Source organism: Martes martes, assembly GCF_963455335.1.
Source record: "Martes martes genome assembly, chromosome: 17".
Classification (NCBI taxonomy): Eukaryota; Metazoa; Chordata; class Mammalia; order Carnivora; family Mustelidae; genus Martes; species Martes martes.
This window is the reverse complement of record NC_137905.1, coordinates 45,490,863-45,503,102: the sequence shown is the minus strand read 5'-3', so window position 1 is coordinate 45,503,102 and position 12,240 is coordinate 45,490,863. Positions and strand designations below refer to the sequence as shown.

At 53.2% G+C, this 12,240-nt stretch overlaps 2 protein-coding genes across 5 annotated transcripts in view; one reads left to right on the top strand and one right to left on the bottom strand.

Annotated features, from left to right (window-relative positions):
• SAMD4B (sterile alpha motif domain containing 4B) overlaps positions 1-3,114 on the bottom strand; it is a 37,177-nt gene extending 34,063 nt beyond the window's left edge. Inside the window, exon 1 of the mRNA XM_080828376.1 lies at positions 3,024-3,114. The gene's annotated coding sequence lies outside the window, so the exon portion shown is untranslated. The remainder of the gene's footprint in view (positions 1-3,023) is intronic.
• A 485-nt stretch (positions 3,115-3,599) lies between these two features.
• On the top strand, positions 3,600-12,240 carry GMFG (glia maturation factor gamma). 4 transcript variants are annotated; one of them, XM_080828373.1, is made up of 8 exons: positions 3,600-4,115; positions 7,689-7,901; positions 8,653-8,749; positions 8,870-8,919; positions 9,773-9,822; positions 11,301-11,383; positions 11,826-11,899; positions 12,045-12,240. In XM_080828373.1, coding segments are annotated over exons 3-8 (330 nt in total). In that variant the 5' UTR covers positions 3,600-4,115; positions 7,689-7,901; positions 8,653-8,748; the 3' UTR covers positions 12,117-12,240. The 4 variants fall into 4 exon arrangements, with proteins under 4 accessions (XP_080684499.1, XP_080684498.1, XP_080684496.1 ...); XM_080828372.1 differs by having other exon boundaries at positions 3,605-3,928; XM_080828370.1 differs by having other exon boundaries at positions 3,991-4,115; positions 8,630-8,749.

Genomic DNA, 12,240 nt, shown 5'->3' with positions numbered 1-12,240 from the left:
TAGTGCTCTAAGAAGTAAAAGAGAGGACTGTCAACAGTAAGACACAGAGAATGAAAAGACCTGAGAGTGTCTTAAAGGGAGAGTGCCTACGTGGAGAGAAACAGATCAAGATTAGAAATGGACATGTGTTCAAGGAGATAGCAATTTGAAGCAGAAGCCCCAAAGGCTGGGGTATGGTGTGGAGGGGAAGCCAGAAGGTGAAAGTGCTGAGGGAGACCTGGAAAGAAACCATTCGAAAGTAGAATATGAAGTAATTGCTCAGAGGGTGGGGTAACCTCTGAGAGAAGCCAGAATCCTTTCAAGGAGGCAGACTTTTTGGAGGATGGATATTTCACAAAGGGGACTCTCAGGAAAAATGGGGGTGGGCAGGAGTCCAGAGGTATACCCTGAAGCATCTTTCAGGGGGCTTTCTGTGGCAAAAGGGAGATCCTCTCGGGGGACAATGGTTCTCAAACTCAAGCATGCACCAGAATCACCAGGTGGGTCCCTAAAAACAGACTGCTGGATCCTATTTTCAGGTCTTCGGATTCAATAGGTCTGGGCTGGACCCAAGAATCTGCATTTCTAACCAGTTCCCAGGTGATGTTGATGCTGCTGGCCCAAGGACCGTGCTTTAAGGATCACTGGTATAGGGGAAGGGATTCTTTAGTGAGGAGGCCCTCAAACGGGAAAAGGAAGGAGAAGGCTGCTGAAAAGAAAATGGGGGAGTCCTCAGGAAGTCTCTAAGGAGGGGGTTGAGGGTCTCTCAATCTCCAAAAGGGAGGAGTCGTCTTTGAGGATGAAACCTAAAAAAAATGGCCTGAGAAGTTTCTGAAGGTTGAGATTTCAAGAGGTGAGGCTGTCTCTTGAGGATCTTTTCATTAAAAGGAGACAGTGGAGGCTCTAGAGGGTGAGGGGAACCTAGAAGATGCTGGGGACCTCTGAAGGGACAATGTGGGGAAGGAGGCTCAGAGCTGAGAAGAATCTCTAAGTTGATTTCAAAGAAAAGAGAACAGAGGTGGTGAGAGGATGTAAACAGGAATCCTAAAAGGGGTAAATCTGATAGGGTACTGAATGGATGCAGATGTCACAGGTGGAAATGGGCAATGTTCCGAAGAAGTCTCAGAAAGTGCTGAGGATTAGGTTGTCGATGCAGGGCAATTTTGAAGAAAATTCTCTAAAGGGTGTCTTGCGGGAGGTGTGGTCTCCAGAGAAAGGCTTTGGATGTGCTGGAGCAGGATGGCAGAGATCTTTTCAGGAACTCCTAAGAGAACTCAGATGAGGAGAAACCTCTGAGTAAAGTCTTCAAAAGATAAAGTATGGGAAAAGTGAGTCTTCTGAGTAGAATGTGGGAATGTCAGAGTAGAAGGTTTTTCAGAAAGAATTCTGGGACTTTCTAAGAGCAAGACCTCAGTTATTTTAAGGGAAGACTGAATAGGGAGGAGGTTCTAGAGGACATGAGGGAACCTGAGAGGAAGAGCTCAGGGAGGGAAGTCTCTAGGAAAAGTGTCTTAGTAAGGCAGGAGGTCTCTGAACAGTGATTCAGTGGGTTCTGGGGGTGTTGGAAGGGTCTCTGGGAGGGATTTCAAGGGCTTATCCCAGGAGAGGTTGAGGGGTTGCCGAGGTCTCTGAGAAGATGTGAGGACGTCTTGGAAAAACTTCATCTTACAGAGATCACGAAGAGTCTTAAAATTTAACGGGTTTTGAAACTTCAACTAAAAGCCAGTCTAGAAAGGGGGATTTTCAAGGGTCATCTAAAGAGGATTCTAGAGGATATCAGAGACTACAAGGGACCTTTTTGGAATCCTGAAGAAATCTGTGGAACATGTGGTGCAAATTACCAGGAAAGAGTTGGGACAGGTAACAGGGCTTGTGGAAAAGGCTTTTGGAATATGGGATATGAGTTCTCCAGAGATTTCAGCGACTCTCTGAAGGAGGTATTTGGGAGAAGTGAGGGCGGTCTTGGGGGAAGATGCTTGGGGTATGTGAGGGTGATCTCTAAGGCATTTCAGGCTGGTGAGACTTGGGGGACCCAAAATCTTTGGGAGAAATCTTTGGGATCTGTGGAAGGGTCCTAAAGGATGACTTCACGAAGGGGGAGTGTGTATGGGAGATGGCTGGCACTTGGGTGGAGGGAGGGTCCTCCAGGTGAATTTTGGGGATGTGAGGACATTTCAGAGAGTCTCTGAGGAAGGCTTTCAGGGTATATCAGGGACATTCCAAAGGACACGGTGGCAGGGAGGGGATTTGGAGATTTGGGGGCCATGAGTGAAACATCTCCCAGGTGATTTCTGGTGTCAGGGTAGGTAGGAGGGAAAATTCTTGGGACCTGTGAGAGGGAAGACCTGGGGAGATTGTGGAAATATGCGAAATAGGTCTCTGGGGGAGACTTCTGGAATGTGCGGGGTCTGGAGGGGATCTCAGGGAGACTGCAGGAGATTTTTAGGGCTTATGAGGGAGGCTCGGGGAGGAGATATGACACACATTGTTGGAATAGATGAGGAGTGGCCTCCGGGGAATATTTCTGGACGGAGGAGGAGGATGGGGGATCTGGGGCCAGAGGAGGGGTTCGCTGAGGAAGATTTCCGAGACCTAAGCCGGCGTCTGGACAAGATTGTGGGGACGTAAGGCGGGGGGGGGGTCTTTCGGAAAGATTTCGGGCCAGAGGAGGGGTGCAGGTTTTCAGGGGGCTCTGGGGCGGCTTTGGCGGGGCTGTGGGAACGCCCTCCAGGGAGGTGTCTGAGGCAGACCTGCGGGGGGGGGGGGCGGTTCGGGGGAAGGTCCCCCGGCCCCTCGCGGTCCCCAGGGTGTGAGGAGGGTTTCGGAGAAAAGCTTCCCAGGCGGCCTGGGCGGGCGACTCGGGGGTCGGGGGTGGGGGATTCTCTCGAGGACCGGGACCCCCGAGGCCCGCGCTCGCCGCAGCCCGCGGCTCGGGGTCCCTGAGGGGGCGGGGCCGCCCGCGCGGCCTGGGACGCCCTGAGGTGAGCCCCGCGCGCCCCGACCCGCCGCCGCCCTGCCGCCGCCCGGTCCTGTCCGCGACTCACCGCCTCGGCCTCCGCCGCCGCCGCCGCTCGGGCCTCCTCAGGCCCCCGCCACCGCCGTCGCCCCCTCTCCGGCCCTCGAGCTCCCCTCCCTCCTCCCTCACCGACCACCGCCGCCGCCGCCGCCGCCGCCGCCGCCGCCGCCGCCGCCGTCGCGCTGCGTCACCGCGCCGTGCGTCACCGCCCCTGGCCCCGCCCCGCCGGGGCCGCTGCGCGCCGGCATTAGCTCACGCCGCGGTGACGAACGGCGCGCCCGCCAACCGGCGGCGAGGGCAGCCCGAAGGGCGGGAGGTGTGCGCGGAGAAAGGCGGGGTCCTGGCGGAGAGGGGAGCGCTGGGGGTTGAGCGAGGCCCAAGAGGCCCGCCCCCCACGCGCTGGGATTGGTTGGCCGCGGGGCTGACGGGCAGTCGGCCCCTCCGGGACCTGGGGGCGGGCGGGGCGGGGGCGGGCGGGCGGGGCGGGGGCGGGGCGCGCGCGGCGTTGCCATGGGCGACGGGCGCGGCGGAGCCGGGGATTGGGCCTCCCCGCCCGCAGGGGGCAGTCTCGCGCGCGTCTACCTCAGCGGCCGTGAGCTAGGTCACAATTCCTGAATCTGGTGTTCAAGGCCTGCCTCCCCGCCCCTCTTGTACCGTCCACCTAAGGCCTGGGCCCAAGTGGGCCCGAGCGGCTTGTTACAGTTTGGCGCTCAGGCTTCTGGAGTCTCAGCTCTATCACCGCAACTCTGTCTGAACCTGCTGCTTCGTGTCCCAAGTGGGAATAGGATTGAAAGAGACGATGCATAGAAAGCGCTTGGCACAATGGAGGCCGTCAACAAATGGGAGTTGTTGCTTTAACCATTGTAATCTGTTCGTTCATTCCACAAACTTCCCTGGATCTGGTGACTAAGCGGAGCGGGGGCCCTCACCGAGGTGACCGAGACATGGCGTCTTAGAGGAACTCAAAGAAAATGCGGTCGGGGTGGATGGAGTGTAGAGTTCCGGGCAAGGAGTGGTGGGAAATGAGCTGTGGCCAGATGTTTGGCAACTTGAGGGAGTTTGGGCTTGTCTTGAGGACGCTAGGGAGCCATGGAAGGGCTTCAAGTCAGGGAGAGTCATGGTGAGTTGGGGATTTGGAAAGATGGCTCTGGCTTTCATATGGAGCGTGGATTGGAGGGAATAAAACTGGGGGCCTTCAGTAAAGGGAGGCAGTTGGGGTGGAACAGGGGCGTTTGCACCGGGGTGGGACTGTGGGAAAGGGAGGAGGTGTGGGCGGGAGAGACGCCCGGGAGGCCTAGTGAACCTGACTTGGGACTGGCTGGCTGTAGAGCCAGGAGAGAGGTTGAAATCCTAGACAAGGCCTCTGGGTGGGGTTAGGGGTTAGGGGTTGGTGGTTCCTCTCTGAAAAGGAAACCCAGAGGAAAAGCAAGTTTGGGAGATGCTGAGCCCAGTGTGGGCTACCCAGCAGTGGGGTGGGGGGGGGGGGTGTTGTGGCGTGGGCAGGAGGCTGCACAGCGCTGGGTCTGGAGCTGGGTCTGGAGAACTTGGGGCCGGAAACCAAGATTTGAGGTTCATCAAAGATGGTAATTGAAGCTGTGGGTGTTAGTGATCTAGCCTTGGAGGATACAAAGGATGAATGGAGACAAGGACTCAACAGAACCCCAAGAAAGGAGGACACCTAAGGTTTGAGCAAAGGAATGGGCATCTGTCCAAGATTGAGAAGGGACAGCCATACAGAGAGGAAAATGCAGTGAGGAAAGTTCATTTCAAGCCAGGGTGGCAGAGGGTATCAAATCCCATCCACTACTCCCTCCGTTTAAGCAAAAACCTTCGAGGCATGTAGACTAGTTCAATAGATACCAATTCATTTATTCACTCAGTGATACTCAAGTACCTAATATGTGTCAGGGGCTTCAAGGTTCACTAGAACCTTGTTTCTAGAAATTCAACAATGGAACAAAGCTTACATTCATGCCTGAAGCTTACATTCAGGCTTGAGGGGACACAATAAATAGATCTTACTTATTTTGACAGAGAGAAGGATCACAAGTAGGCAGAGAGAGGCAGGCAGAGGGAGAGGGGGAAGCAGGCTCCCCGCTGAGCAGAGAACCCGATGTGGGGCTCAATCCCAGGACTCTGAGATCATGACCTGAGCCGAAGACAGAGGCTTAACCCACTGAGCCACCCAGGCGCCCCTATGGGACACAATAGATAAATAAATATAATGTGACTTGGTGATAAGTGCTACAGGGAAAAATAAAGCAAGCTGAGGGGATGGAGTGATGAGGTCAGCACTGTGTTAGCTGGAGGAAAGGTATCTGTGATCAGGTGAGGTTTGAGCAGAAATCTGAAGAAAGGAAGGGTAAACCATAAGGGAAAGAAGGTTCCTAAAAGAGGGAACAGCAACTGCAAAGGCCCAGTGGCAGGATTATTCACAGAACCACAAAGAGGATAATGTGGCTGCAATGGAGTGACCAAAGAGGGGAGGGTAGGAGAAGACAAGGTCCAGCTGGTAAAGGAGGAGAGGTGGTGGCAGATAAAGGCCACTGTAAGGACTCTAGCTTTTACAACTAGCTTTTACCCAAATAACATGGAAGCTGTAGGAGGGTTTGAGAGAGGAAGTGTGTCATCTGCCTTGGGTTTTATTAGGACCCCTATGGCAGTCCTGTGAAAAATAGAATGTGTGTGTTGGGGGGGTGGGCACAAGGGGACAGTGAGGAGGTTGCTGCAAGAGTTCAGGCAGGAGATGAAGGTGGAGGGGACCAGGGTATGGGCTGTGCATGGAGGAGGGAGATGGGCAGGTTCTGGTTACATATCCAAGTTCAGAACTGACAATTCTGATGTACAATGAGAGGAATGAGACAGGTTAAGGATGACTGAGACATCCACGTGGAGATATCAGCTTAGCAGCTGGATGTAGGAGTCTGTCTAGAGTTCACAGAGAAACCTAGGCTGGAGAAATAATTGGGGTATGCCCTTTGAAAGCCAAGAGACTGGATGAGATCAGGAGAGGACATTAGGTGAAAAAGAGAAGGAGACAAAGGACTGAGCCCTGGGACACCCCACTGTTAAAAGGAACAATCAGCAAGAGAGGCAGAGAAGGAGCACAGCCAGAATACTTGGAGGAAACCCAGGCCAGGGTGTTGTCCTGAAAGCCAAGTGAAGAAAGTGTTTCTTCAGGGCACAGAGAGGGATGGATGGTGACACATGCAGCTGACAGGGCACAACAGACGAAGACTGAGAATTGACCAGTAGGTCCAACACCATAGAGGTCATTGGTGGCCCGGACAAGGCTACATCAGGGGATGGGGACAGGAGTGACAATCTGCTGGGAGAGAGTTGAAGAGAAAATCAGGAGACATTGGAGGCAGCAAATGTAGATGATTCTTTAGAGTTTTGCTGAAAAGGGAAGGAAATGAATGGGCAATGCTGGACGGGAGATAGGGTTCTTCGTTTGTAAGAAGGAAGACAACCCAGGGCGCCTGGGTGTCTCAGTTGGTTGAGCGACTGCCTTCAGCGCAGGTCATGATCCTTGAGTCCCAGGGTCGAGTCCCGCATCTGGCTCCCAGCTCCCTCGGGAGTCTGCTTCTCCCCTCTCATGCGCGCTCTCTCTGTCTCTCTCTGTCTCTCTCAAGTGAATAAATAAAATCTAAAAAAAAAAAAAAAAAAAAAGAAGGAAGACAACCCCACATGTAGACTGAGAGGAAAGATCTAGTAGGGATGGGAACATTGATGATGCAGGGAAAGGGAGAATAGCTCCAGTGACGCCTGTCAGTCAGGGGAATGGGGTGGGGTCCGGTGCCTGTGGAGGGATTCAGGAAGGTGAGGGGGTGGGTGGGAAGCAGAGCCAATATGGCGGGCCAGCCACTGGGGAGCAGGAACCTGTGAAGAGTCTCTCTCTTTTTTTTTTTTCAAAGATTTTATTTATTTGACAGAGATCACAAGTAGGCAGAGAGGCAGGCGGGGGGCGGGGGGAAGCAGGCTCCCTGCTGAGCAGAGAGCCTGATGCAGGGCTTGATCCCATCCTGGGCAGAGGCTTTAACCCACTGAGCCACCCAGGCGCCCCTAGTGAAGAGTCTCTTGTTGGCTTTTATTTTCTCACTGAAATACAGGGAATTTTCTCATAAATTACTTCCCTTTTATTTCTCCTTAATAAAAAAGGGGGTACTGGCCTGACACAATTGGACACCATTGTTGTAGGGCCCGTTATTAGGCCCCTGAGGCTGAATAAGTGCAGGAAAAAATCCAGCATTACCTGGGATAATGGAGTGGAGTCTCCACGGGATAATGTGGAGTCTCGATATCCCCATCAACACGGTGGGTGGCAGTTTGGCTAGCAAACATCCCTAAGCTCCCCTTTTCTACTCTGGAATTAAAATATTCCAGAGTGGGGACGATCCAGGAGAACTTCCTGGAGGAGGGGAGGAGCTAAAGAGCTCTCTCTCTCTCTCTTTTTTCTTTTTTTAATTTTAATTTTTTTTTAGATTTTTTTTAAAATTTATTTGATAGACAGAGATCACAAGTAGGCAGAGAGGCAGGCAGAGAGAGGAAGGGAAGCAAGCTCCCTGCTGAGCAGAAAGCCTGATGCGGGGCTTGATCCCAGGACCCTGGGATCATGACCTGAGTCGAAGGCAGAGGCTTTAACCCACTGAGCCACCCAGGCGCCCCTAATTTTTATTTATTTATTTGACAGACAGAGATCACAGGTAAGCAGAGAGGCAGGCAGAGAGAGAGAGAGGAGGAAGCAGGCCCCCCCGCCGAGCAGAGAGCCCGACGCAGCCGATCCCAGGACCCCGAGATCATAACCGAAGGCAGAAGCCCTAACCCACTGAGCCACTGAGCCACCCAGGCGCCCCAGAGCTCTTTCTTTTCTACAGTGTATTGAGCATGTCCGCCATGCCAGGAGGTATGTAAGGCTGTTTTATCCTTACAGGAATCCTGAATCAGAGGGGTGAAGCCACCTAGCTAGGGTCACACAGCAAGGCAGCATTTGAACCCGGGTCTGGGTGATTGCAAAGCCTGGGAAGTCCTGGCAGATGAGGGGAAGGAAGGAAGGGGAGGAGTCCTCTGAGACAGTTGTCCCAGAATGGGCATAAACAGGATGTGGTGGTGGATGAAACCTTTCCCCTGCCCCACACCCCGCCCCCTGCAGCCCTGGTCCCCACCTCTAGAAGACAGCGGAACTGAGAAAAGAAGAGGCCTGTGGACAGAAAAGTCATGGTTAGGGGGTTGAGGGGTGTATGGGAAGGGCTGGGGGCTGGGGTGGGGTTGGGGTTGGGAGATTGCCTGGGTGAAGGTCAGCCTGGGGGCTAGTCAGGGGCTGGGAGAGTGACCCCATTGCAGCAAAGGGCCTGGCTGGGGGAAGAGAGATGCTGGCTCCGGGTTTAGCCCCGAGCAAGCAGATCCTCAAGTGTTCCCTGAGGACACCTGCCTAGAGGGCTGGAGCCCAGCCTCTGCCCTGCTCCCCAAATGCGTGCACTGGTAAGGGGCGGCACCCACCTCCGGAAAGCACCTTTTCCCTAATTGTACCCGGGCGTCCTATGGGCCGTCAAGCCCACCTCTTTATTAGTAGTTGGAGAAACCGAGGTTTAGGGAAGGTGACGGGGTGGGGTGGGGGGCTTATGCTCTCTTAAGCTTTTCCTGGGCTTCTCTGGCAGTCGGATTCCCTGGTGGTGTGCGAGGTGGACCCTGAACTAAAGGAAAAGCTGAGAAAATTTCGCTTCAGAAAAGAGACAGACAATGCAGCCATAATCAGTGAGTGTCATCTCCTCCCCTGGAAGGTTGGCGGAGGGGGTGGGGACAAACAAGGAAGTCTGGCTAGTGTCCCCACTGGATGGAAGGGGCAACTAACTCCCATATGCCATCCCTCCCCAGTGAAGGTGGACAAGGACCGGCAGATGGTCGTGCTCGAGGAAGAATTTCAGGTGAGGGTCTGGGATGGATGGGGCCACCGAGAAGGGCAGGGTGGGACTGGGAGAACCAGGGGACTGGAGCTGATGCTAAGAGCCTGTCTTTGGGGGCTAGACAGAACTGGAGGTCAAATCCCAGCTCAGTTGTGACTCGAGGCAAGAGACTTCACCTATATGGGTCTCTGTTTTCTTGTCTGTGAAATGGGGATACCTGTACCTACCTCTTAGGGTCTATGATTTAGTGCTTTAATCCTTGTCATGGGCTTAGAAGTGGGACCCGCACATAGAATATGCTCAATAAAATAATGATGGTGATGACAACGATGATGATATTTTATTGGCATGTAAATGAAAGTTTCCAGATAAATCAACAAAAAGCTAGTGGAAATCCTGCATAAAATGATAGACCTCCCCCTTTCTTGCCTCGCTGTCTTTTATCAGTCACACGGGGATGCTAATAAGGCTTACTTCATAGTGTTGTGGTAAGGATTTGAGGGGGTGGCCCATGGAGGCTGAGGCTGGAGGCTGGGGCTGTTTGATGGGGCGGTGGTGGGGGGTTCAACTAGGAGCTGGGCCCTTTCAGGTCCTCTGAAAGACAGTGTAGCAAAATGGTTACGATCTGAACCCAGATTCAAATCTGAATCCTGCGGCTCGCTCTCCACAACCTTGGACTGGCGCCTTAACCACCCTGGGCCTCAGTTTGCTCACCTGTAAAGTGGGGCTAAGAGGAGAAGCTACTGCACAGAATTGTGGGAGAAATCAGTGAGTTGATCTATGTGTGTTTCTTGGACCAGTGCCTAGGCACATAGGTCGAGCTTACTAAATGACGGTCTTTTTTTTCCCCTCCCCCCCCCCGAACAACCCCCAGAACATCTCTCCAGAGGAACTAAAAACAGAGTTGCCAGAGAGACAGCCCAGGTATCCTGGGGGTAGTGAGGGGAGGGTCAGGCCGTGGAGGGGTGAGGGTGATGACGAAGGAACAGACTGAGGGACCAGTATTAATCATGGATTAATTCCAGTATTAATTCCAGTATTAATCATGGGCTCCAGTCTGGGTTTGAGGCCATGAATTCACACCCTAGGACTTTTTGTTTGTATACTAATATTTTATAGCAGAATTTTACACTGATAGTCATGTGATACTAGAGTTTGCTCTCTCTCTCTTTTTTTTCTGTACAAACATTGTCAGGTTTTGGTCTTGTGATTGCACTTCATGAAACAAAAAATGAAATTTTCCTTTTTCGATGCCTGAGAATACTTTGGGAAGTGGGGGAGTTGTTTGACCTTTAATGATTGGGGAGAATCCTGTGTGAAGCCTCCTAAGCTAGTACAAAGGAGGTCATTGACACTCCTGTGAAGCCTAGTCATGCTTAGATTTTACATGTCCACTGGGGTGAATTTGGGGTGCACCAGGATTTTGACCCTCCATCTCAGGCTCTCCATCCCAGCCAGGACCGGCTCCCCAGGTGTCTGACAAGTGCGGTCACGCTGGGCCCCATGCACAGAAGGGAGTCTCAAACACAGACGGGGCTTAGTGCTCTGCGGCTGCCTGCCATCTGGAAATTTTTTATAGTTTTATCTTTGAGTTCGTGTTTTGTGTGAAGTCTGGTGGGACAAGTGGAGCATGTGCTGGGGGCTTGGAGCCGCCTTCAGCTCACACATGGTTCCTCCGTCAGCCCTGGTCGATCAGGTTCTCCCCCTGGTCACTGCCCTGTGCAGGGAGCGCTGCTACCCTCTGTCCCAGGCAGGGGGCCTGAGTGCAGATGGGGGAGGGTCAGAGTCAGAGTCAGGGTTGGCAGACACCCCCTGCATGACAATTTCCAGGGTCTGTCTACAAGCTGTACTTCCCCTGTGAGTGTCCCCATGCCCAAGAGAGCCCGACTTGAAGTAGTAAATTTAAAGAGCCCGTGACCAGTCTGGAGAGAGACTGCAGAGCAAAGGGAACAGCTTTTCTCCTGCCTTTTGAACAGCAGGCCCCACATTTCCATTTTGCCCTGGGCTTGGCAAATGATGGAGCTGGCCTTCGTCTCAGAGGTCTAAGCTCTGGATGGTCCCACGTAGTGCTTGAGCCTTTACACTCCGGCATGAATTCCCTGAGCTCAAATCTTTCCTGTATCCACAGAACCCCAGTTAAGTGACTCTGGGCCTCGGTTTTCCCATCTGTAGTATGGGGATAACAAGAGCACTTATGTCAGGGGGTTATTGTGACTCAAACAAACACCTACAATGAGTATTTTTCATCCTTTTGTGTTCAAGGACAGTATCCTGGGGTCTCATTTGTTAGCCCTAGCTTCTCAGACTCAGGCAGGATTTCAACACTGTGGACTCCGGTAATGGGCATTGGGCCCGGGCTCCAGGCAGAAGTACTGAATTTGATTTCCCTTTGGCTGGTGTAGGTTTGTGGTTTACAGCTACAAGTATGTGCATGAGGACGGCCGAGTATCCTACCCATTGTGCTTCATCTTCTCCAGTCCTGTGGGTGAGGCACGGCTCTCCTTGTCCCCACAAGAGGGTCTTAGATTCTGTGCTTGGGGTGTGCAAGAGCGTGTCTGTGGGTGCAGGTATGTGTGACTGGTGACTGTGTGAGTGTGCAGTATGTGTGGCACATGGGTGCTGGGGTGGGGTGGGGGCTCAGATTCCTTAAGAGCCCACCTGTCCTCCTCAGTCCCAAGGTGTGTAAGCCAGTTAACCTCTCCCTTTTACTTAGAAACTCCTGCGTGGCCTCTAAACCATCTCCTGGCACCCTCAGCATAACAAGCCCCTCCCCCAACTAGCCCCCAAACCCTGAGTATGGCTTCAAGAGACCACCTTAGAACAGCTCCCAGGACCCTTCGAAAACTTCAGGGCCTGTAGGACATACTAGGGCCTTAGTGATAAGCGGGGTCCCTCAGTTATGCTCTTTTCTCTTCTTTTGCACGCAGGCTGCAAGCCTGAACAGCAGATGATGTACGCGGGGAGTAAAAACAGACTGGTGCAGACGGCAGAGCTCACAAAGGTCTGGGCCTGGGGCTGAGGCTCCCCAGGGCTAGGGAGGCAGAGGTCAAGGGTCTGGGCTCCTGTTCTGAGCAGGGGAAGGGGCCAGAGGGCTCACTACTTCACTTCCTGAGTGGGTCTTAATGCAGAGAACTCTCCCTGCGCAGGTGTTTGAAATCCGCACCACTGATGACCTCACCGAAGCCTGGCTCCAAGAGAAGTTGTCTTTCTTTCGTTGACCTCTGAGCTGGGGAACTGGATTCCTGATGTCGAAGTCTCTGAAGAAACTGGGGACTGGGACCCCCTAGGACCTGAACGTCTGAGACCCTAAGGAAATTAAAATGCAGGAATTCAAGAGATCTC